Below are 27,277 nucleotides of genomic sequence, written 5' to 3'. Positions count from 1 at the left end.
TGCAATGCTGCCTAGTTCATATGTCTGGAGTAATGTAGGAATTGAGAGCCTCAAAATTAGTTGTGATCTCTTTTAAAAACAAAGCCTAGATAATTACACTGCCTGGTGCACCACTGACTGAATTAAACCCTGACAACAACAATAGTCACGTGTCCATAACTATCTTTTTAGCTATGCAGGTGCACCGTGTGCGAGGCACGTGTTTAATGTGCGTACACACCTGCTCCTTACACACACGCAGCAGCTCGCAGATCCAGCTTTTACTTAAACAAAAAACAGAATAAAAATTATAATTACTAAGTATGCAATGATTCTGTGATTAATAGCACTGTATTGGACAAAAACTATTAGACCAAATATTTCTCACTGGAGAAGTCAAATGTTGCAGAACCGTCTAATAGAAAAAAATCTGTATATTGTAAAGCATAAACAGAAAGTTTTTGACACAATTTGGGACCCTTTATGGGTTATATAAAGAGCCTATATAATGTATGTATGTATAAATATGTATGTACATGGGGTTGGACAACGAAACTGAAACACCTGTCATTTAGGTTTCTTGGCTAAATTGGAGCAGCCTGGTGGCCAATCTTCATTAATTGCACATTGCACCAGTAAGATCAGAGTATGAAGGTTCAATTAGCAGGGTAAGAGCACAGGTTTGCCTTAAAATATTGCAATGTCCACAACATTATGGATGACATACCAGAGTTCAAAAGAGGACAAATTGTTGGCGCACATCTGGCTGGCGCATCTGTGATCAAGACAGCAAGTCTTTGTGATGTCTCAAGGGCCACGATATCCAGGCTAATGTCAGCATACCACCAAGAAGGACGAACCACATCCAACAGGATTAACTGTGGACGCAGGAGGAAGCTGTCTGAGAGGGATGTTCAGGTGCTAACACGGATTGTATCCAAAAAACATTAAACCACGGCTGCCCAAATCACGGCAGAATTCAATGTGCACCTCAACTCTCCTGTTTCCATCAGAACTGTCCGCCACCACAATAAAATATTGTGTCTAAAACAGGAGTTTCAGTTTCATTGTACAACCCCTGTATATATCAATATATGGGGGGATGGCTTTGTGTGTATCAGACTGTTTTATTGTTTCATGTCATATTGTTTGTTTGTCCGTCAGAAAACTATAGAAAAAAAACAGAAGAATAAAATAATATTGCTGTACCCATAAATTACCTGCTGGCACACCCTTACAGCGTGAACATGCAGGTCAGTATCCTCTGCTGAGAAGCACAAAGCGCTGTGATGTTAAGATATAAGCGCGCCAAAGTCAGACTGTATCTGGCTCCTAAGGGGAATGGCAAGTGACACACTGATTAGTTTATTTTACATTATGCTTAAAACACAACCATGATAAATTAAGAGAATTAGTAGATGCACTTCGCACCTTTCGAGGTGTATTTTTTGTGTCCTTACAAAACCAAAGACACACCAACACGCCCTAAATCACGCTGCACAATGCGGTCTCGCCTATAAATCGCTAAAATAGGGACCTAACAGCTAACACTATATGTCGAATGAAGCACTGCTTAGAGAAGGTCTGACCAGAAGAAGCACTGCTGCAGGTATCTAAGTGATAGCCTGAGGGAAAGCCAGGAGGAGAGCCACAAGCTCTCACTCAGTGAGAGTAGTTTTTTTTTTTTAAACAAATGCTAGGTTATGCTATGTGCGATAATGTATATCATCCAATAAAAGCAGAGCTGATTAATTTTTTCACCATCCAACCATAAAAAATAAAATTACAATGACAGGGGATCTCACTCACCAACCTTTCTTCTTAAAATCCACTTATAGTTTTCAAGAAGAGTCTGACATTTACCAGTGTTTTCTTATTTGACATTTGCTTAATTTATGAGGACAATGGGATCAAACATGGATAAGAGCAGAGTAGTGAACAATTCCGTATTTTAAAAACATTTTGGGTCAGTTTTCTTAGACTACACAACATTTTGAACTAAGCTTTTCCACTGGAAGAAAATGAGGTCTCCAATTAGGCCTAATATCTCTAATATATCATCGTCTGGGAAGATGTCTTTATCTGAGCATTTTTCAACCCAACCATAGTCACATGCAATATATATATATATATATATATCAAAGAACAGCTTCAACTTCATATTCAATAAATACCCCCTATGAGACTTTAAACAAGAACTAGCTGTAGATTATAATAAGAAGGTTACAGGACAGAGTGAGTGGTCTATAGTCTTAATGAGAGGAGGGTGGAGAAAGGTTATGAGAGTTTATTGAGTAAAATATTAGAGTAGAGAAGGGAAGGTGTAGAATTGACAGTGGAGGATGACCAGCAGTGGTAACAGTTTCATTTTGACAGCTTATCTGTTGCTTTTCAAGAGTAACACAACTCTCTTTCTCTCGTCTGCACAGATGATACCTAAACAGACAATTCTCCATAAGAAACACAAAATATTTAATATGTACCATATTTGTACATGGCTATATACCTACAGGGGTTGGACAATGAAACTGAAACACCTGTCATTTTAGTGTGGGAGGTTTCATGGCTAAATTGGACCAGCCTGGTGGTCAATCTTCATTAATTGCACATTGCACCAGTAAGAGCAGAGTGTGAAGGTTCAATTAGCAGGGTAAGAGCACAGTTTTGCTCAAAATATCGCAATGCACACAACATTATGGGTGACATACCAGAGTTCAAAAGAGGACAAATTGTTGGTGCACGTCTTGCTGGCGCATCTGTGACCAAGACAGCAAGTCTTTGTGATGTATCAAAAGCCACGGTATCCAGGGTAATGTCAGCATACCTTCAAGAAGGACGAACCACATCCAACAGGATTAACTGTGGACGCAACAGTAAGCTGTCTGAAAGGGATGTTCGGGTGCTAACCCGGATTGTATCTAAAAAACATAAAGCCACAGATGCCCAAATCACGGCAGAATTCAATGTGCACCTCAACTCTTCTGTTTTCAGCGGAACTGTACTTTGCCACAATAAATGATTGTGGTCTAAAACCAGGTGTTTGAATTTCGTTGTCCACCCCGTGTATATAGTGCGTGCAAATTAATCGTGTGCATTGACAGCCCTTATATACCGCGTGAGTGTATATACAGTAGCAAGAAAAACCATTTAAGATTACTTGTATTTCTGAATAAATTGGTCATTAAATGTGTTCTAATCCACAGGGAAATTGATGATTTAACATTAATCAAATTATTGATTTAAAAGTGTCTTCACTTAGTCTGTGATTCTGTAAGCAAGCTATATTTTGTATCGTTTCTCAGTTTTGAAATACCGCAGGATGAGATGGTTACAGAAGCTATGTAAATCTACAGCCATCTATTCTACTAGCACAGCTTGTGCTGCTGTATAGCGTATTAATACTTTGACACTGTATGACAAAACTGTGTACAACCCTACCCTAGCTGCATCTAACTCTATGGAGCTTTTGACTTGTGTTTGATAAGCATCACACCAGTTTGTAACCTTATTTATAGAAGGACAAAATGTGGAAATATATTTTCTAATAAGCAACAACAGCTAGTAAGAATTAGTTTTGGACAAATAAGGACTATAGAGACAAACAACACTCTGAGTGCTCCTCAGTAGCTTTATGTGTGAGCTATTCTCAGTTAAGTATTCATTTCCACACCATAAAAGCAAATTTAAGAAGCTATAAAGGTGAAAGGAATTCCTCATTGCCTAGTTTGCTGCCAGTGCTATACTTTTCACTGTGTTTTAAAACTGTCAACGTTTTAATTTCCACACTGTGTGTATTTAAAGTCAGATTAAGTTTAAAGAGAAAAACAGAGATCAGGAGTGTGGTTAGCCATTAAGCATAAGATGATTTCTACATCTACAGGCATTTTTGTCAAATTAAAAATATTAAGCATAAATAACTCATTTTAGTGCAGCGCCTTTTCAATTACAAGCTGCCATTTAACCCTCTACCTTTAAACAAGTTCAACACAGAAATTGCACAGAACTGCACTACCTCTACGCCAGCAGGAGGACAATTTAATTTAGGAACTAGCGCATTATTAAATTAAAGGTTTCATTATGCTGACATACATTTCTGCTATGCATGCATTTCTCAGGAGGTAGAACAATAACGGTTTGTCATTTCTCATTGTGAATTAGTAATATCTGATTTGTAGGTCTACTGCAGGAGCTTAGATCTCCATTTCTGTAAAGCTGACTGACTGATAAATGACAACGTTGGTGGCAGGGATGACTCAGATACAGCGCTGAGTGACTGATCACAGGACTGTGGGTTTCATACCCAGGTTCATAGTAGCTACATTTACATAGTAGTTGATCAAATCTGATCTTTTGTTTGTCATTTGTGACACAGATGTGTTCTGTATCTGTAAGTGTCTAATCAGTCAGACTGGAATCTATGTAACCCGTACACATCTGGCATTAACGTACATCCTGAATGTCAAGAAAGCATCATAATTTTATCACTCAAGCCACATTCAGAGGTATGGGAACACATATCACCACATTATTATCACAGTGTGAAAAAAAAAAAGCATAATCAAAGCACTGCCTTATTAATTGAGACACTGGCCCTGTTGGAACATACATTCATAACTGTCCACATGTGTTAGCTTAGCACGCTACAGTGACAATAATGGATAAAGGCAATACGAATGGCTGGTGTACAAGTGAAACTAGCTGCCACATCTCGATTTGGGGAGACTCTTACTGTAACCGGCTCCTTATCTAGTGGAGAAGAAATCCAATCACAATCAGTCACAGAAAACTAGGGTTGGGTATCAAAATTCGATACCAAAAAGGCACTGAAAATTCGGTTGCGTGCAATATTTCTAGTTTAAGCACAAACAAGGATTTTTGTTCTTAGTAAAGCGCCACAAACATGCTCACTCCTTGTTCCAACAAGATCCAGAAGGATGGAGTCTCTCATGGTGACCATATGAGAATGAGATTACTCATGTCCGCTGTTGCGTTGTGCAAGAATAATTATCGTTTTTTGTATTTTTTTGGTTACATCGCATCGGTAGCGGTATCGAAAAATTTTAAAACTATACCCAGCCCTACAAAAGGTTTTAGGTTTCATGTTAGCGAAAACTGTGGCGTAAAATATTCTTTGAAGACCTATTTTTTTATGACGAAAGCAAATAAAAAAGCTAAACAAAAGTAGCAAAGAAAATTAGATGACTATGATGAAATTTGTTACACTTTTCCTCAACAAATAAAAACTAGACAAAATGTCAAAGACTAAGAAATTCAGAAATTATTTGTAAGAAGTAATCCATTTTAAAATTTAAAATAGTAAAACCATAAAAATGACAGATTAAACTGCCATATTTTTTGCACTATAAGGCGTACTTAAAATCCTTTAATTGTTCCAAAAAACGTCAGTATGCTTTATAATCCGGTGCATCTTATGTATGAATTTTACCAGTCAGGTTGTAAGGAGCAGTAAAGCCACTCTGCTGAAATACAGCGTTATACAGGAGTTTCTGTTTAGTTCTCCAGCACCAAGATTGTAGACTGGAGCAGTATTAGCATTAGCCGATAACTGAAGATTTAGCTTTTTCGCCGTTTAGAGGTGAGCGTGTAAATCGGACTGTAGTCTAAATGTAAATCTAAATGTTTACAGTGTTAAAACCAGCTACGTAGGACGAACCGCTAGCTGGCTTACCGTAACACTCAGTGCTCATCAGTGTAGTATTGTCAAGTGGCATTTACTAGCGCTAAGCGCTGCTAACCGCAGCTAACCGCAGCTAACCGCAGCTAGCGCTACTGCTAACTGAGCTGTTGAAAATATTGGAAATCTACGCTTACTATAAAGTGTGCCTTATGTATGAAAATAGGCCAGAAAATAGATGTTTATTGATAATGAACCTTATTATACGGTGAGCCATATAGTCTGAAAAATGCTGTAAATAATGTTGAAATTGAATTGACTAAAACTATATTAAACTAATAATAACTAAATGATTATACATTTTAGTCAAAAGACTAAGACTAAAACTACATTAAAATGACCTGTCAAAATGAACACTAGAATGACTATGTTTTATGTTTTTTGGCAGTAATTTGTAAATTGGCCCACCCAGGAAGTACGTTATACTCATGGAGAATAAGGCTTTTTACCTCAAGGAGAGAAAAAAATGGACAACAGCAGTGTCAACAGAGTCAAGCAGAGCACTGGATAAGTGGTGTGAACTTTTCAGACAAATGTTAGATATAGGCTGCTTTAAAAAGATAGTGTGAACTATAGAAAGATATTAAGTAAATTGGATCTGGGTCACTTTTCCTCACTGTGTGAACAGAAGCTGCACTGCTGGGCCTCTGAGCACGTTCTTTAACCCTCTCTGCTTTAAGTGTGTCACAGCAAAGCCAGGTTACATGAAGAGCGAATTGTGCTGTATTATAAAATGACAATAAATGTAGAAAATATGTTGTGACTGACATTAGACAAGTGAGCCACTGACTGACTGACTAACAGTATCTTTCATCTCTACACAGAGCTCCTCTGAAGAGTTTGTGAATAGTGTCAGTGTTTGCTTTGATCCTGCAGGTTCACTCAGTGTACTAACTGTGCTAAACAACAAGATGAGGCAATGCTGTGAAATACTATGACTGACATTCAGTCACTTCCCGAGCTGAAATATAGATTCTGGTTGGTTCAACTTGAGTTCGGTTTCACTGCAGTTCATGGAGAATGGTCTTCTTTTATAATGAACTCCATTCTTTGGTGGGTCAGATTAGAAATTCCATTAAGACCACTGCTGGTCAAAGTATCTGTTACTGTGAATAATTAAATAGTACAACATAAAGTTACAGATGACGGAGGAAGGTGCATATTCTAAAATATTTTAAGCATGATTAAGCAGATATTATTTACTGTTATGTACAGTTTTAGAGTGAAAAGGCGAAGAAGCACTCTTAAAATGAAATTAACTGAGGCCCATAAAGCAGCAGAGCTTTGTAAGAAGATGGCAAAGCTTTTTTTTTTAGAAGTTATTAAACTAGTTTAGTTTAGATTAGATTAGATTAAACTATATTGTCATTGAGAAATTACAAGTACAAGCCAATGAAATAAAGTTATCCTCTAAACAGAAGTGCAAAATAGTGTGTAAACAGATGTTTAAAGTGAACAATGTGCATTTAGAAGAAACAAACTGCCCTGATTGCTGCCATAAAATGTGACAGCTGGCATTTTAAAAAGAAAGTCTCTGTGCTCTGTTGGCCAAACCCCCACAAATGATGGCTTATTTGACAGCCAAGCAAGGTTTCTCGACAATGCAACAGAATGCAAACAGATTGCACAAATAGTGCTAGACTTATAGGTACCAGAATTTTGTTCACTACAATGTACAAATAAGAATGACCAGATCTCAGAAGGATCTTATGAAATTGGCAAAATAACAGATAAAAAGAATGGTGGAGGTCAAGTTAAAGCCTAGAAGACCTAAAGAGAACTGCTTGTAGGATTGACTGCAAAAGTGAAGTGGAGTGGTAGTGGTGGTGCACAGTTCTACTGTGCAGCAGCACCTGCACAAATATGGCCTTCATGAAAGTGTCATTACAAACTTTAGCAATAGACATTTCATTAAAAGAACACTCCTCTAACTAAAGGCATGGTGGTGAATTTGTGCCGGTGCTGCACCCAATATCACAGGGAACATTTCATGGGTAGGGGACGAATTAATTCAGTTATATACCAGCAAAGTCTAGAAGCAAACTTTACGTCGTCTTTAAAAAAGCTGACAAAAGATGAAAAAAGGATGAGCTTCTACAGAAAAATGACTACAACAGAAAAATCTACAATGGCATGTTAAATGACTAAAAGGATGTTGTTTTTAAGATCCACTGAATATTTGGTAACCAAAACTATTTGTCTGAAAATGCAGTGTTGGGATATTAAAATGTTACATTTCTAGCGTTCCATGAATCTTTGATAATGGTAGCTTTATTGCTTTTTCTTTTAAAAAGCAAGGCAAAAATAAATGTAAGATATTTAATTTATTTACAAATATGTAAAATCTTGCAACCTCTTTAGTACACTGTCTTTGCCTTCCACCAAAAAAAATTGTTTGATTTGAAACTGTAAAAGTGTTGTGGTGGAGTTTCTGAGAGACTCTGCAAACTATTTTTCTGTCACTATTTCCACCACACTTGAAACTATAAATAATTTTTTTTTTTAACTTCATACCTTTTGGAAATCTTTGGCTATCAGTTATTTTGACTGGGGTGCTCAAACGTATATGTCACTGTATGTTGGCTTTATGGTCTATATACAAAAACTGGCTGCAGTTATGATATTTATTTGGCACAATACAGCAGTTAGTGGTTGTATTTTCTACTATTTGCACAACAGAGTATTTTTCGATGTTTATCCAGTTTGTGCAGTAATACTAGGTTTGATTCTAGACTAGGTGGGGTTAAACTGTTCAGTTTTGAGTGCACGCCACTAATTTCTGCTGATATAGGTACCCATCCATACCTGCAAACTCGAGGTATCGGAGTACAGAGTATTCACAGCAGGGAGCCTCGAAATGCCCGGCTATAGAGGAAAGTAGAACTCATGTGATTCTACAATCCATATAAACCCCCATTTACTGTACAATCCATCTACTCTTTCTCAGCAATAGTCAGCAGCAGCACAGTGTATGAGTGAGTGTGTGTGTGTGCGTGTGTGTGTGTTCACATGTGTTTTACAGCCAGAAACAGCCTGAGCTCAGCAGTGCTTTCACTGACAGAAATCTCATAAACTCAATGAAACGGCAAGCCCTCTCTCTCTCTCTCTCTCTCTTTCTCTCTCACACACACACTCACACACACACACACGCACACACAAAATCACCATTCTCAATTGCCCATGTATAGACACACACCCACAGAATCCCAGCGAAACTACCAGTCTTAGCTTGAATCACACACAGACACACCATTGCATATGGTGCCCTCCCACACTGTTCTTACAAAACAGGCTGCTTTAGCTACTCACACACTGGCAATTCTCACACACACACACACACACACACACACACACACACACGTAATTGATGAGTCTTATATGACCCTTCATCTCATAAATGGAGAATTGATTTCATTCTTCAGACTGATCGACATGCTAGTCTGTGTGTCAGTCAAACTGTTCTTTCAACATCAGCACAAACTGAACACACACATTTACAGACACATTAACACACACACACATGCATGCACACATATACAGGGGTTGGACAATGAAACTGAAACACAAGTCATTTTAGTGTGAGAGGTTTCATGGCTAAATTGGAGCAGCCTGGTGACCAATCTTCATTAAATGCACATTGTACCAGTAAGAGCAGAGTGTGAAGGTTCAATTAGCAGGGTAAGAGCACAGTTTTGCTCAAAATATTGCAATGCACACAACATTATGGGTGACATACCAGAGTTCAAAAGAGGACAAATTGTTGGTGCACGTCTTGCTGGTGCATCTGTGACCAAGACAGCAAGTCCTTGTGATGTATCAAGAGCCACAGTATCCAGGGTAATGTCAGCATACCAACAAGAAGGACAAACCACATACAACAGGATTAACTGTGGACACTGTAAGAGGAAGCTGTCTGAAAGGGATGCTAACACGGATTGTCTCCAAAAAACATAAAACCATCGCTGATCAAATCACGGCAGAATTCAATGTGCACCTCAACTCTCCTGTTTCCACCAGAACTGTCCGTCGCCACAATAAATTATTGTGGTCTAAAACCAGGTGTTTCAGTTTTATTGTCCAACCCCTTAACATACACACATACACACAGTGCATCAACATCAGCAGATGACATGTCTCTCCAAACCATCACTGACCATTAGTAAATTTTGCATTTAATTTGGAAATAAAGGGAGCAGAGTCTGGAGGAAGAGTGGTGAAGAGAGACACACAGTTCAAACTGCTTGAGGTCTAGTGTGAAGTTTCCACAATCAGTGATGGTTTGGAGAAACATGTCATCTGCTGGTGTTGATCCACTGTTGTTTAATTATCAAGTCTAAAGTCAGTGCAGTTTTAAGTGTTTTCCCACAAAATCTTACAGCACTTTATGCTTCCCTCTGCTGACAACTTTTATGGAGATTATTTTATGGATTTTATTTTCCAGCAGGACTTGGCACACTGCGCACACTGTGCCAGAAGTACCAACTGGTCTTAGGTTTTAATTGGCTGTAAGCCATAATCATCAACAATAAAAAAATAAACGCTTAAAATATATCACTTTGTGGCCATTACATATATATAACATATGAGTTTTATATTTTGAACTGAATTACTGAAATAAAGTAACTTTTCAATGATATTGGAATTTTTGCACTAGTAGTTTAACCCCTAACCTACTGCCGCAAGAGTGTCAGCACACACAGGTAATGATTAAAAGAAGTAAAAAATAATGTTTTCAGCAAGTCCACTGCAGTTTCTGAGGCTGAATACAAACACTACTAAAGTTCAGCATGTCTAACAACACTTAAGTTAGCTGGCTGGCTAACCACTAACCACATCACTTTGGCAATTTGCAAACAACTTTGTACAGAGCGTCTGTTAATGTGACATGCACACCACAATAAAGCATACTTGTCTTGACAGTACCATCTTCCTTTATTGCTGAAACATTTATTTTATTGCTGTAATTATTACTATTTCTCTGCACAGTTGAAAAATAAAACAAAACATAAATAATAGAAGGCTAATAAAACACATAAATCCCTAAACAATTCTGCCTCAATTCATTTGAAAAAAAAAGTGATTTAATTGTAGATTTCCAGCTTTAATTAAAGGGGTTTAACAATAATATTATATTTACTGTTGAGGAAATACAGCCTTTTTTATATAGCCCCTCCATTTCACAGACTCAAAAGTAATTGTACAATTAACTGATAAGCAGTTTCATGGCCAGGTGTGGCCAGTCATTATCTCAAGACAAATTAAAAAGATAAAAGGTCTGGAGTCCAAGTGTGGAATTTACGTTTGGTGGCTTTTTCTTGGAAACTTCTAAAGCATGGCCTAAATAACAGACAGGCTGAACATGTCAGATGGACATTCTATAAAGACTCTTTCTCAGTAGGCTGTTGGTCACACATATAGAACAGTCTAATGTCTATTTATGGTGATGTCATGTGCAAAAGAGTATTAAAGGATATTTTTACATAATTCTTTATATTTGCACTAAATATTCTGCACTTAAGTTGTGTTGTAGATGTGTTTTTTGCTACATTATTTTTTATGTTTCATCATAAACAGAGACCAGTTTCTGAATCGGTTTCTCTGATTTTGATATTTATAGGTATATGTTTGAGTAAAATGAACATTGTTGTTTTATTCTATAAACCATGGACAAAAATGTTCCCAAATTCCAAATAAAAATATTGTCATTTAGAGCATTTATTTGCAGAAAATGAGAAATGTCTGAAATAGCAAAAAAGAGTTTTCAGACCTTAAATAATGTAAAGAAAACAAGTTCATATTCATTAAGTTTTAAGAGTTCAAAAATTGATATTTGTTGGAATAACCCTGGTTTTTAATCACAGTTTTCATGCATCTCTTGATGTTCTACTCCACCAGTCTTACACACTGCTTTTGGATAACTTTATTTCACTCCTGGAGCAAAAATTCAAGCAGTTCAGTTTGGTTTGATGGCTTCTGATCATCCATCTTCCTCTTGATTATATTCCAGAGGTTTTCAATTTGGTAAAATCAAAGAAACTCATCGTTTTTAAGTGCTCTCTTTTTCTTTTCCAGAGCTGTATTTCGTATAAAGCCATACTTAATACGGGTCTTGCTAAGTTATAATTGTTTAAAACATAGAAAAATAGTTTCATTTATAGTAAATTAATTCTTTTTTTTTTATTTGAAGTAGTGTGATTTGAAATATTGTAATATATTTTTCCTCAATAATTGCTTGTACGATTCCATGTTCTATAGTACGCATATAATTTGATCTTTAATTTTCCTCACCTTCTCCCAAATTTGTGTGAGTTTGTGTGAGTTCACGGCCGCTCACGCTGTCACAGTGTTCGTGTTTAGCACGAAAGCTTATCTGGCAAACTACCTTTCGAGCCATTGTCTATTTTCATCCAAACTGCCAAAATAGCTGTGTTGAAGACACTCAGGCACTCTCTCTCTCTCGCTCACTCTGTCTCTGTCTCACACACACACACACACACAGAGCTGATGGCCTGTTTCCTCTTTCTAGGCAACGTTCACATTACCAGGCTGAAGTGACTCAAATCTGATTTTTTGCTTAATGTGGCTCAGATCTGATTTTTTCATGGCTGTGTGAACGTGCCAAATCAGATTTTTTCAAATCAGATTTGAGTCACTTTTATGTTGGATACGTATCTGATCCATAGACATGCGACATGCGAATGTGAACAGTCAAATCAGAATTCACGCGTTTTTTTGCTTTTACACATCTCCTGGTGCAGCTGTGCGGCTAAGCAAACCGCTTGGCCTTTTTTCTCCTCCTCGACCTGAGCATGAACTTCAGACCAGCTGTTTCCTCTACACTCCAGCAAAAGATGCTCTGAATATGAGCTGATAACTCTTCCATGTACCTTTATAAAGCTACGAGTCGTCTCTCAAATATGACGTTTTTTGTTGTTGGTGAAGAAGGTGACGTTTATACATGTATCAGTGTGCACACATGAGACGTTTCAGGGACAGATTTGTTCACATTACACACAGATAAAAGTCACTTACATTTGTGAATGTGAACTGTCAAGATCCAAATCAGATCTAAGTAAAAAATCGGATTTGAGCAATGTTGCTCGTAGTGTGAACTACATTAAAACCAGCTCAGTGTACACATTAAACAGGTCAGCCTTCCATTATAATCACCTTTTTTTCTGCTTTCCTTCTTTCCTTGTACCTCTGAATTGAAATTTAATTGAATCATAAGATTCCTTGAGAATCCCACCATCACTAATAAGTATGTTGAGTTTGATTTTATGTTTGCTGACATTGTTTAATTTTTCTGTCATTAACAAAAATATATTATCATTAGCTATTTTTTATCACTAAACTGTCAGATTTTCGTCTATTTTTTATAGAAAACATTATGTCATATAAAGGAAGTAACCAGTAGTGAGTGGCGTCCAGACACAGGGCTATAATGTGACTTGTAGGGGATCGTCAACTCATTAAACTTTCTAATTAAAGAATCAGCTAAAAGCCAGTCTGGCATCCAATAAAAATATTGATTAATTCAACTCAATTATACCGCAAGCTATTAGCAACTGTGGAAACAACACTGAGATCTTTTACATAACAGCATTTTGTTCATGTATGAAGGTTGAAAATGTAACATTTGTCAAAGGAATTATTGGGCTCAGAGGATCCATAATCAGCTAATGGATCTCAAAGCTAATTTGTTGAACTGGAACATAGCAGTTAGTGCTGAAGTCACCAGACCCAGCTCTGCACTTTTCCAAGAACATGGTGTCACTTGTTAGCTTTTATTCCCACCCTAATGCCATATGAGCTATGATTATGGTATTGAGATCTCTCTATGATTGTAAGGCATCTCTGGGGGTTGTCTGGCTTGTGATTGGGCAAGAATATGGCTGAGCAAGTATTTGCAGAAGTGTGTATACCCCACATGCGCATGAAATCACTTATATAGAAATTCCACCCATTTTTTAAATTTCTGCACAGTTCAGAGTTTAAAATGTAAATGACAAGTAACTCAGAATGGTTTGGAGATTCTCACCACAGTGGATTTCTCTACAAAGGTGGTCATAAGAACCAGCAATGCAATATCTACAGCTTATGGTTAAACATAAAAGCTTACTTTCTTAGTTAAAATCACCAGTAAAGTAAAACAACAATGTTTAATATACACTTGTTTTAGGACTCATTTATCTTTACATCACCTATAAAGGCAGCATTATATGAGAATTGGTATTTCCTGCTCCTGGGCTCCTTTACAGCTGGAAAGTGGAATTTGTACATTTAGCCACCACTAACTACATGCTGTACACATACATTTCTGGACAAAGCTGGCAGATACAGCACTGTCACTGAAAATGAAAGAAAATGGACCGATGCTATACATAAATACTACAAGATTTTACACAAATATGGCTTAAGAGAAGTTTTGACTGTATGCATTTTTCATCACTCTGAATTACTTCATTTCTTTGCTATTAACCAATAGTATTTTAAAGGTGTACTTCTGCTAAAAAAAATCTTGTTCTTTGTGAGTTGTGTGAGTTCTTTTCTCTCTGAGTTGTATATACAGGGGTTGGACAATGATACCGAAACACCTGTCATTTTAGTGTGGGAGGATTAATGGTTAAATAGGAGCAGCCTGGTGGCCAATCTTCATTAATTGCACATTGCACCAATAAGAGCAGAGTGTGAAGGTTCAATTAGCAGGGTAAGAGCACAGTTTTGCAAAATATTACAATGCACACAACATTATGGGTGACGTACCAGAGTTCAAAAGAGGACAAATTTTTGGTGCACGTCTTGCTGGGGCATCTGTGACCAAGACAGCAAGTCTTTGTGATGTATCAAGAGCCACGGTATCCAGGGTAATGTCAGCATACCAACAAGAAGGACAAACCACATCCAACAGGATTAACTGTGGACGCAAGAGGAAGCTGTCTGAAAGGGATGTTCAGGTGCTAACTCGGATTGTATCAAAAAAAAACATTAAACCACGGCTGCGCAAATCACGCAGAATTCAATGTGCACCTCAACTCTCCTGTTTCCACCAGAACTGTTTGTCAGGACAATGAATTATTGTGGTCCTTAACCTCCATTGTCTGCAGTAGTCAATCAGAAAAAGCACTGTGTCTACGTCAACTCGTGAATTAGTATTCATCAGTGTTTATATGCTTTGCCCAGTAATTAAGATAAGATAAGATAAGCTAACGAACGAATGGTTAGAATTAGTCTATGGAACACCATCAGTGATGTAGAACTGAGATAGGTAGGTTTATGTTTAAAACAGTTCTGTTTACACTAGTTCAAAGTAAAAAATCCACCCTGAGCGACTCTGTTGCGGCTCAGCCAACAAAACCCCGAGGTGGATTTTTACCTGGACTACCCACCTCTGTGTGTAAGTAACTATTTTTCAATAGGATCTCCGTTGGATTTCGCAATTTACAGAGACTCTAAGACTAGGTCAGTGGCTGAACAGCACTTAGCAGGGAATTACACATGTTGTAAAGTAACATATGACATTGCAAAGACTGTTATTAGTGTAAAAATGTCTGATATATTTGCATGTATGAACATTCATGTGCAAGAGCCAAAATCCTATTGTTTCTTCCCTCTCACTCCTCCACCAGACTAAAGCAGTGTTGTACTGGATCACCGGAGCACTTTTTTCCCCCAAAAAAACAGCTTACATGGCATTCATTCATACTAGAGACTACAACTAGACATTTTAAAGTTAATTAAAAAACGATGGAATGATTAATTTAATGAATCATTTAATTGCAGTAAAAACACTCTTAGCAACCTGTTTTTGACTATTTCTTAGGTCAATTTGTGTATTTTTCTGTAAGTGAGCCTTAATACAAAAATTAAGTTCTTCTTCAGACCACAAAAGCAGAACCTTTGTTTGTCCATTGGAAACTAAGTGCATATCTGGTGTCTATTACCAGGCGATTGCAAATGTAAACTCAGCACAGTCTGTGCTGCACTCCAGCATCCTGCAGTTCAGCCACTAAAAGCTCCTTATGGACTTGCCTCATTTCCGAGCTGAGCATTCTCCAGAAACCAATCTCCTCCTTAAGTCCTATTCATTTGTTTGGCCACCAAAATAAATCTCCGGCTTTCATTCACACTGCCACACGCAGGAATATGATCCTGCACGCAGTTCGCTTTTCTCCTCCAAATTTCCAACAAAGCAGCCTAATCGTCATCATTCTTAGAACCATCTAGCTTTTACCTAAACTCAATGGTCTCTACATGAGGTCCATCTCTCTTTTCTGCAGATTGTAGCTTGTTTGTTGGAGCTGTTCTGCAGCCTCCGCATGAGCTCTGTTTTTCTCTTTTTATACACAGTAGAGGTATAGTGGTTCCCTACAGCAATTGGCCTCAGGGACCCCCACACTTTTGCCCCAAACCATTACATGATGACCATTCCCTGAAGAACCATGTCTAAAGAGATCGTATGTCTGAAGGACCTTCACATAAGGTAAAGGTGCCGCAGCTATTTATGTATTCTTCCTACATTCTACATTATATTACATTATATGTGACTTTCAAAAGGTTTTTCACATGCCACACAACATCTTTACCACAACAGTTCTCTGAAGAACCATCCCTTGTGCCACTGGATTTCATAGGGATCTAAGACCCTATTTACACCTCACTTAATTTGACAAGTACCTGGAAGTATATTTTGTCCTTATAAGGTCTAAATCACATGCATTCACACTTTGTAGACAGATGTGTCTTCAATTATTTAAATTGAAATACAATTGCTATATGGTATAAAATAAGCTAATTTGCTTGTTGCATGTTATTAGTGGTGTTTCAATTTCGTTTTTTTTTTAGTTCTAGATGTGTTTACTCTGCTAAACTATGTGGCTTAAATGCACCTCAGACCACATTCTCTAGTGTTTTTTATGAGATCATAATTTGTATCGGTTTTGTATCTTAGGAGCATTTACATTGGTATTGTTTAGTGTGGGGGTTGCACAGACTAATTGACTAGTCAACCAGGACATCCACTATTTGCTAGAGTGGGGAGCTGTCAAATAGTTGGAAGAAATAGCAAATAGCTATTTTATTAAACGCGAGATGACTAGATGTGCATTCAGACAGGACTAAAATTACTGGAGGACCACAGAGTTTAGAGAAAGACAGAAGGAAATTTAGCCTGTAATTTTCTCAAAGGACATATGAGAAAAAACGTACATGGTCATTCCGGACGGGAATAAAATCAGGTGAAATAAGGTGATTGGTACCTTTGTTAAGACTGCAACAAATACTGTAACAATCACTTAAAATTGGCCAGTTTCTGATCACATAATCACTGCCCATTTTCCCCCTTGCAGGGCAGAATGGTTCTTAGGACTGAGCACTTTAAAACCGGGGTGGGCATGGGTTTTACAGCATGCTTGATGCCTACATGTACTCAATGACCACATAACTTTAATTATATTGATATTTGCTGACTGACTAGCTAGGCTTTCCTAATGGCGTGGTTGGCTCATAGCTGGTGTGCTAACACCATTGTAACATAGGATAAGGCCAGTATTGATGTGGGATAAAGAAGCAGTGGAACGGTGAGGCTGGTAGCCAGCATGCTAATGATGTGGCCATCGGGTTAGCACTTATGTTGGACAAGGCTTGTAGCTATTGTAAATGCTCAGTGATCTTCATTTTGCATTTTGCAATATGCAGTTAGCATGCTCTTTTTCACAATTTAGCAGGGCTGGAACATAAGTCTAGACACATCCGACAATAGCAACCAGTGTTGGGCACGTTACTTTGAAAAAGTAATTAGTTATAGTTACTCGTTACTTCTCTAAAAAAGTAACTGAGTTACTAACGGAGTTACTCCACTATAAAAGTAATCAGTTACCAGTAAAAGTAACTATGCGTTACTTTTTATTATTTGCCCGTCAAAAAAAGGAAATCAATTATGCATTTACTATTATTATTAGAGAAATAACAAACGAAAATGAACCCAAAATGTTGACAAAAATATAATCTAACGAATTTCAAAAAAACAAAACGAAATTCTCCACACAACCAAAGAAAATTACTAAAACTTGTAATACTGAAAAAAACGGAAAAATCGGAAAAACGCGTCTGGGGATGAAATTAAACAAACCAAGCGACACTCAAAGGAAATATGTATGTATAAACAAAACAAAATAATGGAAAAAAACAACAATCTGCAAAACACAGTTCTAACAGCTTTATCAAGTTCGCCGATGATACAACCGTGCTGGGTCTCATCACCAAAGGCGACGAGTCAGCATACAGAGAGGAGGTGCAGCGGCTGACAGACTGGTGTACAGTCAACAACCTTCACCTGAATGTGGACAAGACAAAGGAAATGGTTGTTGACTTCAGGAGAGCACAACACACCCACTCTCCACTCAACATCGACGGGTCCTCTGTGGAGATTGTTAAGAGCACCAAGTTCCTTGGTGTCCACTTAGCAGATAACCTCACCTGGACCCTGAACACCAGCTCTACAGCCAAGAAAGCCCAGCAGCGTCTCTACTTCCTCCGGAAGCTGAGAAAGGCCCGTCTCCCTCCACCCATCCTCACACTCTTCTATAGAGGGACCATTGAGAGCATCCTGAGCAGCTGCATCACTGCCTGGTTTGGGACCTGCACCGTCTCTGACCGCAAGACCCTCCAGCGTATTGTGAGGACAGCTGAGAGGATCATCGGCGTCTCTCTCCCCTCCATCACGGACATTTACACCACCCGCAGCATCCGCAAAGCAAGCAGCATTGTGAATGACCCCACTCATCCCTCACACAAACTATTCTCCCTCCTGCCTTCGGGAAGAAGGTACCGCAGCATCCGGTCCAGCACGACCAGATTCTGCAACAGCTTCTACCCCCAAGCCATCAGACTCCTTAACTGCAGAGACTGAACTGATGGTTTTTCTGTACATGCACACACACTCTTACCCCACTTACCCCAGAAAATGGAAAGCACTAAAAACCCTACTACCTCACTGGACTCTATTGCACACTGTGTAATAAAGTAATTACTACCTCACCTGGTCTTTTTTGCACACTGCATAATTTGCACACTGTCTTGTTATTTATTATTCTTTGTCTGTATGGTGTTGTATTGTCTGTCTGCACTTTTGTACTGTTGCACTATTGTTCTGTCTACACTGTGTTTATGTGCACCATTGTCCTTGGAGGAACGTTGTTTCGTTTCACTGTGTACTCTGTATATAGCTGAAATGACAATAAAAACCACTTTGACTTTGACTTTGATCTAAATGGTATTAATATAACAGCTTCACCAAAAGAGAATAGAGCTTAGATCGGCCCAAAAAATCCGACCCGACCCAGCCGGAGCCCGTGCACGTTCTGCCCAAGCCGGAACCATGAACTGTCATTATGAGCCCGAGCCCGACCCGATCCGCCCCATAAACTGTCTGTTTTCGGGCTGATTGAATGAGCGAAATATAATCACAATTATGTTAATTAACACTATAACATAAAAGCATAGAACTATTATTTAATTTAAATGATTTTTAAGAACAGCTAAACACAGTGCTGCAAGTCAAACGCGGAGGCGTTCACGTGCGCCCAGAGCTACGTGATTACATTTTTCATTTTTTTTCTGTTCAGTAAGTTTTTAGGGTGGGCTTGCTAGTTTTTATTAGTTTTCACAAATATCATCAGAGAGATCAATCTAAGAAACGTGAGAGAGAAAGAGAAAGAGAGAGAGAGAGAGAGAGAGAGAGAGAGAGATTTGCCTGTTCTGGTATAAACTACTCACAGGTAAATGTTCTCACACACTGTATCTCCTGTTTCTCTTTCATCTGCCTCGCACGCATATTGTAATCCCATACATAGTTCTGCAGTTTCTCAGTGTTTTTTTTTGTCATATTTTGCGGCTAGCGTGAGCGCTTTACACAAGAACTAACTTACCACGAGGTGCCGCGCGCTCGGCACAACACCGCCCGCTGTACAACTCCGCTGTACAATAACGCTTATAAATAAATTAAACACGAAAATGAGGGTATTCTATAAGTAATTTCAGTTCGTTTTAGTTAGTTTTATAAACACAAAATACAGTTCGAGATAGTTATGTTCTTTTTTTACTTTTAATTACCGTTTTTATTAGATTCAGTTAACACAAATGTTTTTTCACTTTCAGTTTTCGCTATTTCGTTTGCTTTAGTGAACAATAATAATTGGTTACTTAGCAACATTGTGATTATCACACCAGAGCTTTATATAAAATAAAAATAGGAGCCCGATTTCGGGTCGGTCCTCGGGTCAGGTCGGGCAGAGAATCTAAGCTCTAAAAGAGAAAGCAGCAGCACCACAAAAACCAGAGCAGCTAAAAAGAGCTTAACGTCCTTTATTCGGAACTTGGGCTGTCCACGGCAATCACTGAATTGATTAGAGCACGCAAATCGTCACAATTGTGCCTCACTTCACCACGCCAACCCACGTAAACCACAGGCACAGAGGCCAGAAGCTCAAGTTCACCCGAAAGAGGAGGGGCAGGGCAAAGCGAAGTTAAAAAAAAAAAAAGTTCATAGAGCAGCTAAAGTAACGTGCAGTAACGGGGTGTCGGAAATGGAAACGGCGTTATAGTTACAGTCATAGTAATTAGTTAGATTACTTGTTACTGAAAAAAGTAACGGCGTTAGTAACGCTGTTAGTTTTAACGCCGTTACTCCCAACACTGATAGCAACTGTCTCATAATTATTACGAGACGCTATGCACTCCCTGTTCCCTGCAGTCTAACATGTCTAGCTCCAGCGCGGAACAGAACAATGTGGCTTTAGTAAACATTTGGCCCTGCAGTAGAAAAGCAGTCACTGTTGTCCAGACATTATTTGGCTGGTAGAGCGTTCTCAACCCAGCAGTGATAAGAAGAATGGTGACGTGTGGCACTTGCACAAGTGTGTCAGGCATAGCAGGACTGTCACTGCCAGACAGCTGACAGTGGGACAACCACCCAAAAATATCCAGCCCGGAGCTGCTCAGTCATCAGAAACTGACCACTGATGAAGGGCTAGAGGACGCCCAACACAAAATATGCATCAACAGATGCTACAGTCTCACTGTGGTCTAACTGTACACTGGCAAGGTTGAAGCTTCAAGGTGGGTGTTTCTAATAAAGTGGTTATTAGCGATTAGCTAATAACGCTTTTTTTCAAGTCAAACAAGAGCTTGATGTTAATCTACACAGATTTCTCTTCTGAAAACTGTTTAGCGCTTCCATTTATTTACAATAAACTTAGATAGCGGTTGGCTGCTAATGCCACCCGACAGTGCTACTGTATGGGCCAGGGCAGTATTAGTTATCGGTTTGTGCAGCGTATCTTGTTTTAACACGATAAACACGCAGACTGCAGTACAATATACTCGCCACTGAACTGCAGAAAAAGTTAGCACTTAGAGCGGTTATTGGCAAATATTAATACTGCTCCAGCAGCCCTAGCCAAGGCACAGTTAGCGGCTAATGCTAATTTTGCTCCAACAGTGCTAATCTGGGGTTAGCAGCAGGATACAGTACGCTAATACTCACCTCTGTACGGCAAAAGAGCTAGCACTTAGTGTGGCTAGTGGCTAATGCTAATACTGCTAAAGTCTCCATGCCTTGGGCTAAACTGAAACGCTGTACTGCAGCAGAGTGGCTTTACTGCTCCTTACAACCTGACTCTTAATATTCATACAAAAAGTGCACTGGATTATAGGATGTACTGACGATTGGGTAATTTGTTAAGGCCCCGGCATACTTCTGGCAGAAAAGCCTGCTTGGCTTCAACAAACAATGTAATGTAATCGCATAGAGAAAACCACAAAACAACCACAGACATTGCATAGGAGCTTCACTCGCATCCACAAGGCGCCCTATGGTATACAGCTAAAGTTCAAAGAGGCCAACCTCACAGCTTATATCCTAAAGAGGGATACCTATTTAGTATCACGGTGGTTTTAATGTTATGGCTGATCTTCTGCAATAGAATGCTGAATGAATTCAGGTCAGTGATGATACAATAAGTATGTCTCGTGAACTGGTGACAGGGTCATGGGTGCCCAAGGCTGACTGATGCTTGTGGAGGCCCCAACCTTACAGCTTATAGGAAGTCACGTCATAAGATCAGCCATAACATTAAAACCACCTACCCAATATTGGGATAGTTTTGATTTCATGGCTTATCTTCTGCAATAGAAAACTGAATGATTTTAGGTCAGCGATGACACAGTAATGGCATTCTGTGAACTGTTTACAGAGACATGCTTGTGGATGGGTGCCCAAGGCTGACTGATCCTTGTGGAGGCCCCACCTCACCGCTTACAGCATTTCACTTCAGAAGATTAGCCATAACATTAAAAACACTGTTTTTTTGTGGTTTTTTGGGTGCTGACGGTTGAAGGCTGACCGGTGCTTGTGGAGGCCCACCTCACAGCTTACTGGACGTCACTGTGAACCATACCCAATATTGGGATGGTTTTAATGTTATGGCTTATATTCTGCAATAGAAACCTGAATCAATGCAGGTCAGTGATGATACCATTCATTCACTTCATCCATAGTGCAACCAGACGCTCTTAAGGGAGGCAACAGTGGCCTTTTTGTGGTTGATGCCTTGCTGACTCACAGATGGGGTGCCCAAGTCTGACTGATGCTTTACAGGTCAGAAGATCAGCCATAACTTTAAAACCACCTACCCAATATTGGGATGGTTTTAATGTTACGATTTATCTTCTGCAATAGAAAACTGAATAAATGCAGGTCAGTGATGATAAAATAAGGACATCCTGTGAACTGGTGACAGGGTCATGGGTGCCCAAGGCTGACTGATGCTTGTGGAGGCCCCACCTCCTGCTTACAGGGAGTCACGTCATAAGATCATCCATAACATTAAAACCACCTACCCAGTATTGCAGATCTTCTGCAATAGGAAACCATATGAATGCAGGTCAGTGACGATACCAATGGACTCAACTTCACTCATAGTGCAACCAAATGTGCTGCCTCACTGATGGGTGCCCAAGTCTGACTGATGAACAGGACGTCTCGTCAGAAGATCAGCCATAACATTAAGGCCACCTACCCAATATTACAGATCTTCTGCAATGGAAAACTAAATCAATGCAGGTCAGTGACGATACCAATGGACTCGAATTCATTCATAGTGCAGATAGACCAGATTCTCTAAAGGTAGGCTACATTGGTACTAGAGTCAAAAGAGATAAATCAGATGAGCATCTTCTGACTATCAGTCTGACTGATATTTTACAGCCATAACATTAAAACCACATGCTCAATATTGGGATAGTTTTAATGTTAAGGCTGATCTTCTGCAATAGAAAACTGAATGAATGCAGGTCAGTTACGATACAATAATGACTTTTTTAGTGAACTGGTGACAGGGTCATGGGTGCCCAAGGCTGACTGAGGCTTGTAAAGGCCCCTCCTCAGCTTACAGGGCGTCATGTTAAAAGATCAGCCATAACATTAAAACCACCTACCCAATATTACTGATCTTCTGCTATAGAAAACTGAATGAATGCAGGTCAGTGATGATACCAATGGACTCATAGTGCAGATAGACCGGATGCTCTAAAGGGAGGCTACACTGGTACGAGAGTCAAATGAGATAAATCAGATGAGCATCTTGTGATGCCTTGCCTTGCTGACCGTGCTGCCTCTCAGATGAGCTCGTTAGTTTGGGAGGAAGAGAGCAGGGCCTGGGGGGCATCACTCATGTACTCGTTTTTGCAGCGGTGATCCATGCTGGAGCAAGGCGGCCTGCAGGACGGATGGAGCGGTGGAGCGGAGGTACGTAGAACGGGCGACTAACGGCAGCCTCACTGTCATCCTTAATGTGCCTGAGCTCTGCCAGACCAACACGGTCAATATGTTTGTGCCATCATCTACACACACACACACACACACACACACACGAGCACGCCTCCCTCTCTCCATCACGTCCACTCGTCCTCAACCGCATCCCTCCATCTCTGTCGCTCTGAAAACACACACTCACACACACACATGCAGAAGAGAGGTTGTAACCATAGCAACCCTACGGTGCTTACCTGCTCCTGAATGAGCTGAAACAGTGAGCTCCTATCCATATACCGGGCAATGCTTCACCAACCGCCACGACGAGAAAGACACACACATACGCACACACGCAGGGCCGCACACACACTCACACAGTCACACTCATGCACACACACACATGCTTGCGTTCTGGCACACGCACACGCGCCTGCCAGTCGCTTCGACACACCTGCCCCTATGAGGGCGGCACACACACATACACACACACACACACACACACACTCTCACACACACACACACACACACACACACTCACTTACTCACTTACACACACACTCACTCACACACACAGACAGGCAGGCAGGCTGGCAGAAGATGTAGTAGTGGTTGCGGGGTGCCCTCCAGTCCTCTGCCCACGTTCGGCCGCTTGCCGAGGGAAAATCCAGTCAAGCTTCAGGTCAGGCTCTCTCTCTCTTTCGCTCTCTCTCTTTTCTACACTGCAGCTAAGACAGCCTTCTTCTCCCTCTTCCCAAAACACACAATGCAGCCCGCTCTCTCTCTCCCTCCTTCTATCCACCTCTCTCTCTCCTTCTTCTTTCGCTTCAGCCCTTCGCGTCTCTCTCCCTCTCTTTTCCTTCGCCTTGTCGTCTCTGCAGCTGCCTCTACCTATATGTAAATCTTTCTCTCTCTCCTTCTCACACACTCCCTCTCTCCCTCTCTCTGTCCTTCTTACAGACTGCACTACCTGAATACAAATGAGCAAGGGGAGGGAGGTGGTGCCCATCAACCAATCGAAGTGGAGGGGGCGTGTACCACAGGCTGCAGCTTCGCATCTACGCTGCAGGAGTTCAGACTCGCACTGCAAGGCGCGCACACACCCACACACACATGCACGCACACACACACATGCAGGCACGCATGTGTTCTGTTTATCATATGATTCACATATTTTTTATATGTTTAATACACATTTTCTAATGTATTATTACAATGCAATGGAATGGTACAGTGCAATACAATTCTACACAATATGATACACAGTAATTCTACACAATTCTACACAAGGCGATAGTTTGTGATATAATTCCAGACAATGCAATATGCTGTGATACCATTCTACACCATGTAATATGCTGTGATACAATTCTACACAATACAATATGCTGTGATACAATTCTACACGATGCAATATGCTGTGATACCATTCTACACCATGTAATATGCTGTGATACAATTCTACACAATACAATATGCTGTGATACCATTCTACACCATGTAATATACTGTGATACAATTCTACACAATACAATATGCTGTGATACAATTCTACACGATGCAATATGCTGTGATACAATTCTACACAGTACAATATGCTGTAATACATTTCTACACAATAAATTATGCTGTGATACAATTCACCACAAAGTAATATGCTGTGATAAAATTCTACACAATGCGATATGCTGTGATACCATTCTACACAACACAATATACTGTGATACAATTCTACACAATGCAATATGCTGTGATACCATTCTACACAATGCAATATGCTGTGATACCATTCTACACAATTCAGCATGCTGTGATAGAATTCTACACAACGCAATATGCACATAACACTGACAAAATTTTACACAATCTGATACTTTTCCAATTAAAATCTGCATAACACAGTATGATGTTATTCAATTCTACACAATGTGATAGGTTGTGATACAATTCTACACAAAGAAAACATGATGCAATGCCAATCTACATAATATAATGCAATGCAATAATATGCAACACTATTCTGTACAATACTCTAAAATGTAATTTTATACGTCTACACAATCTAATTCCTCGCAATACAATTCTGCACAGCACAATAATCTGTGATGTTGCACTTGCAAAAGAATTCTACACTATCGGACATGCTGTAATACAATTCTACACAATCTCAATCTGATTCTTCATTATACAATCCGGCACAATATAATATCATTCTATACAATAACCATGCTATAAAACAAAACTACGCAATTAATTATGCTACAACACAGTTCTATGCAATCTAACAATTCGATATGATTCAATTCCATTCTACACAGTATGCTGTAATACACTTCTACACAGTGAGATATCATGCACAACCATTCTACATAATACAGTGTAATACACAATTCTGTGTAATTTTATGCAATCTAATGCTCAGCATTAGCAGCTCATCATTAGCATCTGGCTGAGGTCTTGCTAGCATAAATCTTGCATAGAGCTGGCCCTGTGACCAGAGACTAATGATTTAAATTAAACCATTTGCAAGGAAAAAAAAAATTACAGCTGAGAAAGGAAGATTTAATAATAGCTTAAGAACAGCTAACACATATTTACATGCCAACATCTGTGCAATCAACTCCTTAATGTTTTGTGCTGTCATGTTTTCTTTTAAAAGAAAATTTTAGTTATTACTAAAATGGGTTTGTCTTTGATGATGAAACCAACAACAAGCTCATAAACACTATAAACTGCCAGAATGTACTTATTTTTTATTATTTTCTATTTTTCCTATATTTTTTGTGTTCATTTGAAGAGTGTAATGTTTATCCACACTTTGTAGAGGTTTACACCTCAAATCACACTTTCCTAAAGCTTTAAATGTTTTAATTAGAGTGTGTGAACTTACTGCTGGGTTTATTGGGAACTGTTGGTTCATGTGAAGTTACAGCTTTTAAATTGCATATGAGGGATAAAAGGAACCATGTATGTTTAACTTTTATTACTGTCTCCATCCAAGATATCTTGCCTTCTCATTATGAAAAGAAAAGATTTTAGACTGACAACAAAGGGGGGAATCTGAACTCTTTACAGCCTCCAGACTTGCTGGGATTTTAAAGGTCTTCTTCTGCTAAAATCCACTTTTTCTTTTTCTTTGTGAAATACTATAGGTCTCTCTAAGTTGTATATGCATGCTACATATGAAACTGTTCCTCAGCCTCCATTGTCTGCAGCAGCTAGTAAAAGAAAATATTTTAAAAAACGAGTCGATCAGGAAAAGCACCGTGTCTATGTCAACCTGTGAATTAGTATTTATGGCCCCGCCCACCTTGGCTTGCGATCACCCACAGACAGAGCTGAAGACGTGCAGCCAAGCATGTCTCATCAGACAGGAGCTAACAGCGCTAGGAACAGCAGGGGAGTTCGTTCCTGTGTTGTTTGTGAAAAAAACACATCAGTGTTATATGCTTTACCCAGTAATTCACAGCTAAGGAACAAATGGATAGAATTTTCTATGGAACACCACAAGTGAAGTACAATTGAGATATTTAGAAAAGTTCTGTTCATACTAGTTAAAAGTTAAAATCAGGGTGGATTTTTACTTTGTGGTCCTGGACTACCCACCTCTTTGTAAGTAACTAGGTTTACATAGGATCTCCGGTGGATTTCATGTTTTACAGAGACTCTAAGACTGGGGCAGTGGCTGAACTGCACATAGCAGGGCATTACACATGTTGTAAAGTAACATATGACATTGCAAAGATTGTTATTAGTGTATAAATGTCTTTAGTTTAAAACGTTTCTAACCGTTA

At 39.2% G+C, this 27,277-nt stretch overlaps 1 protein-coding gene and 1 long non-coding RNA gene across 3 annotated transcripts in view; one reads left to right on the top strand and one right to left on the bottom strand.

The window, feature by feature from the left end:
- rhbdl1 (rhomboid, veinlet-like 1 (Drosophila)) overlaps positions 1–24,431 on the bottom strand; it is an 87,135-nt gene extending 62,704 nt beyond the window's left edge. For both annotated transcript variants that reach the window (XM_049480101.1, XM_007256813.4), the window contains exon 1: positions 23,741–24,431. In XM_049480101.1, the coding sequence (XP_049336058.1) occupies positions 23,741–23,779 (39 nt within the window). In that variant the 5' untranslated portion in view covers positions 23,780–24,431. The remainder of the gene's footprint in view (positions 1–23,740) is intronic.
- Positions 15,545–26,718, top strand: LOC125802346 (uncharacterized). Its single transcript, XR_007439388.1, has 3 exons — positions 15,545–16,157; positions 23,424–23,480; positions 24,444–26,718. It is a non-coding gene; the product is annotated as an uncharacterized LOC125802346 (long non-coding RNA).
- Positions 26,719–27,277: the final 559 nt, after the last annotated feature.

The sequence above is a fragment of the Astyanax mexicanus genome, chromosome 6 (assembly GCF_023375975.1).
Source record: "Astyanax mexicanus isolate ESR-SI-001 chromosome 6, AstMex3_surface, whole genome shotgun sequence".
Classification (NCBI taxonomy): domain Eukaryota; kingdom Metazoa; phylum Chordata; class Actinopteri; order Characiformes; family Acestrorhamphidae; genus Astyanax; species Astyanax mexicanus.
The sequence above is the reverse complement of the archived record's forward strand: the minus strand, read 5'-3'. Positions and strand labels throughout refer to the sequence as shown.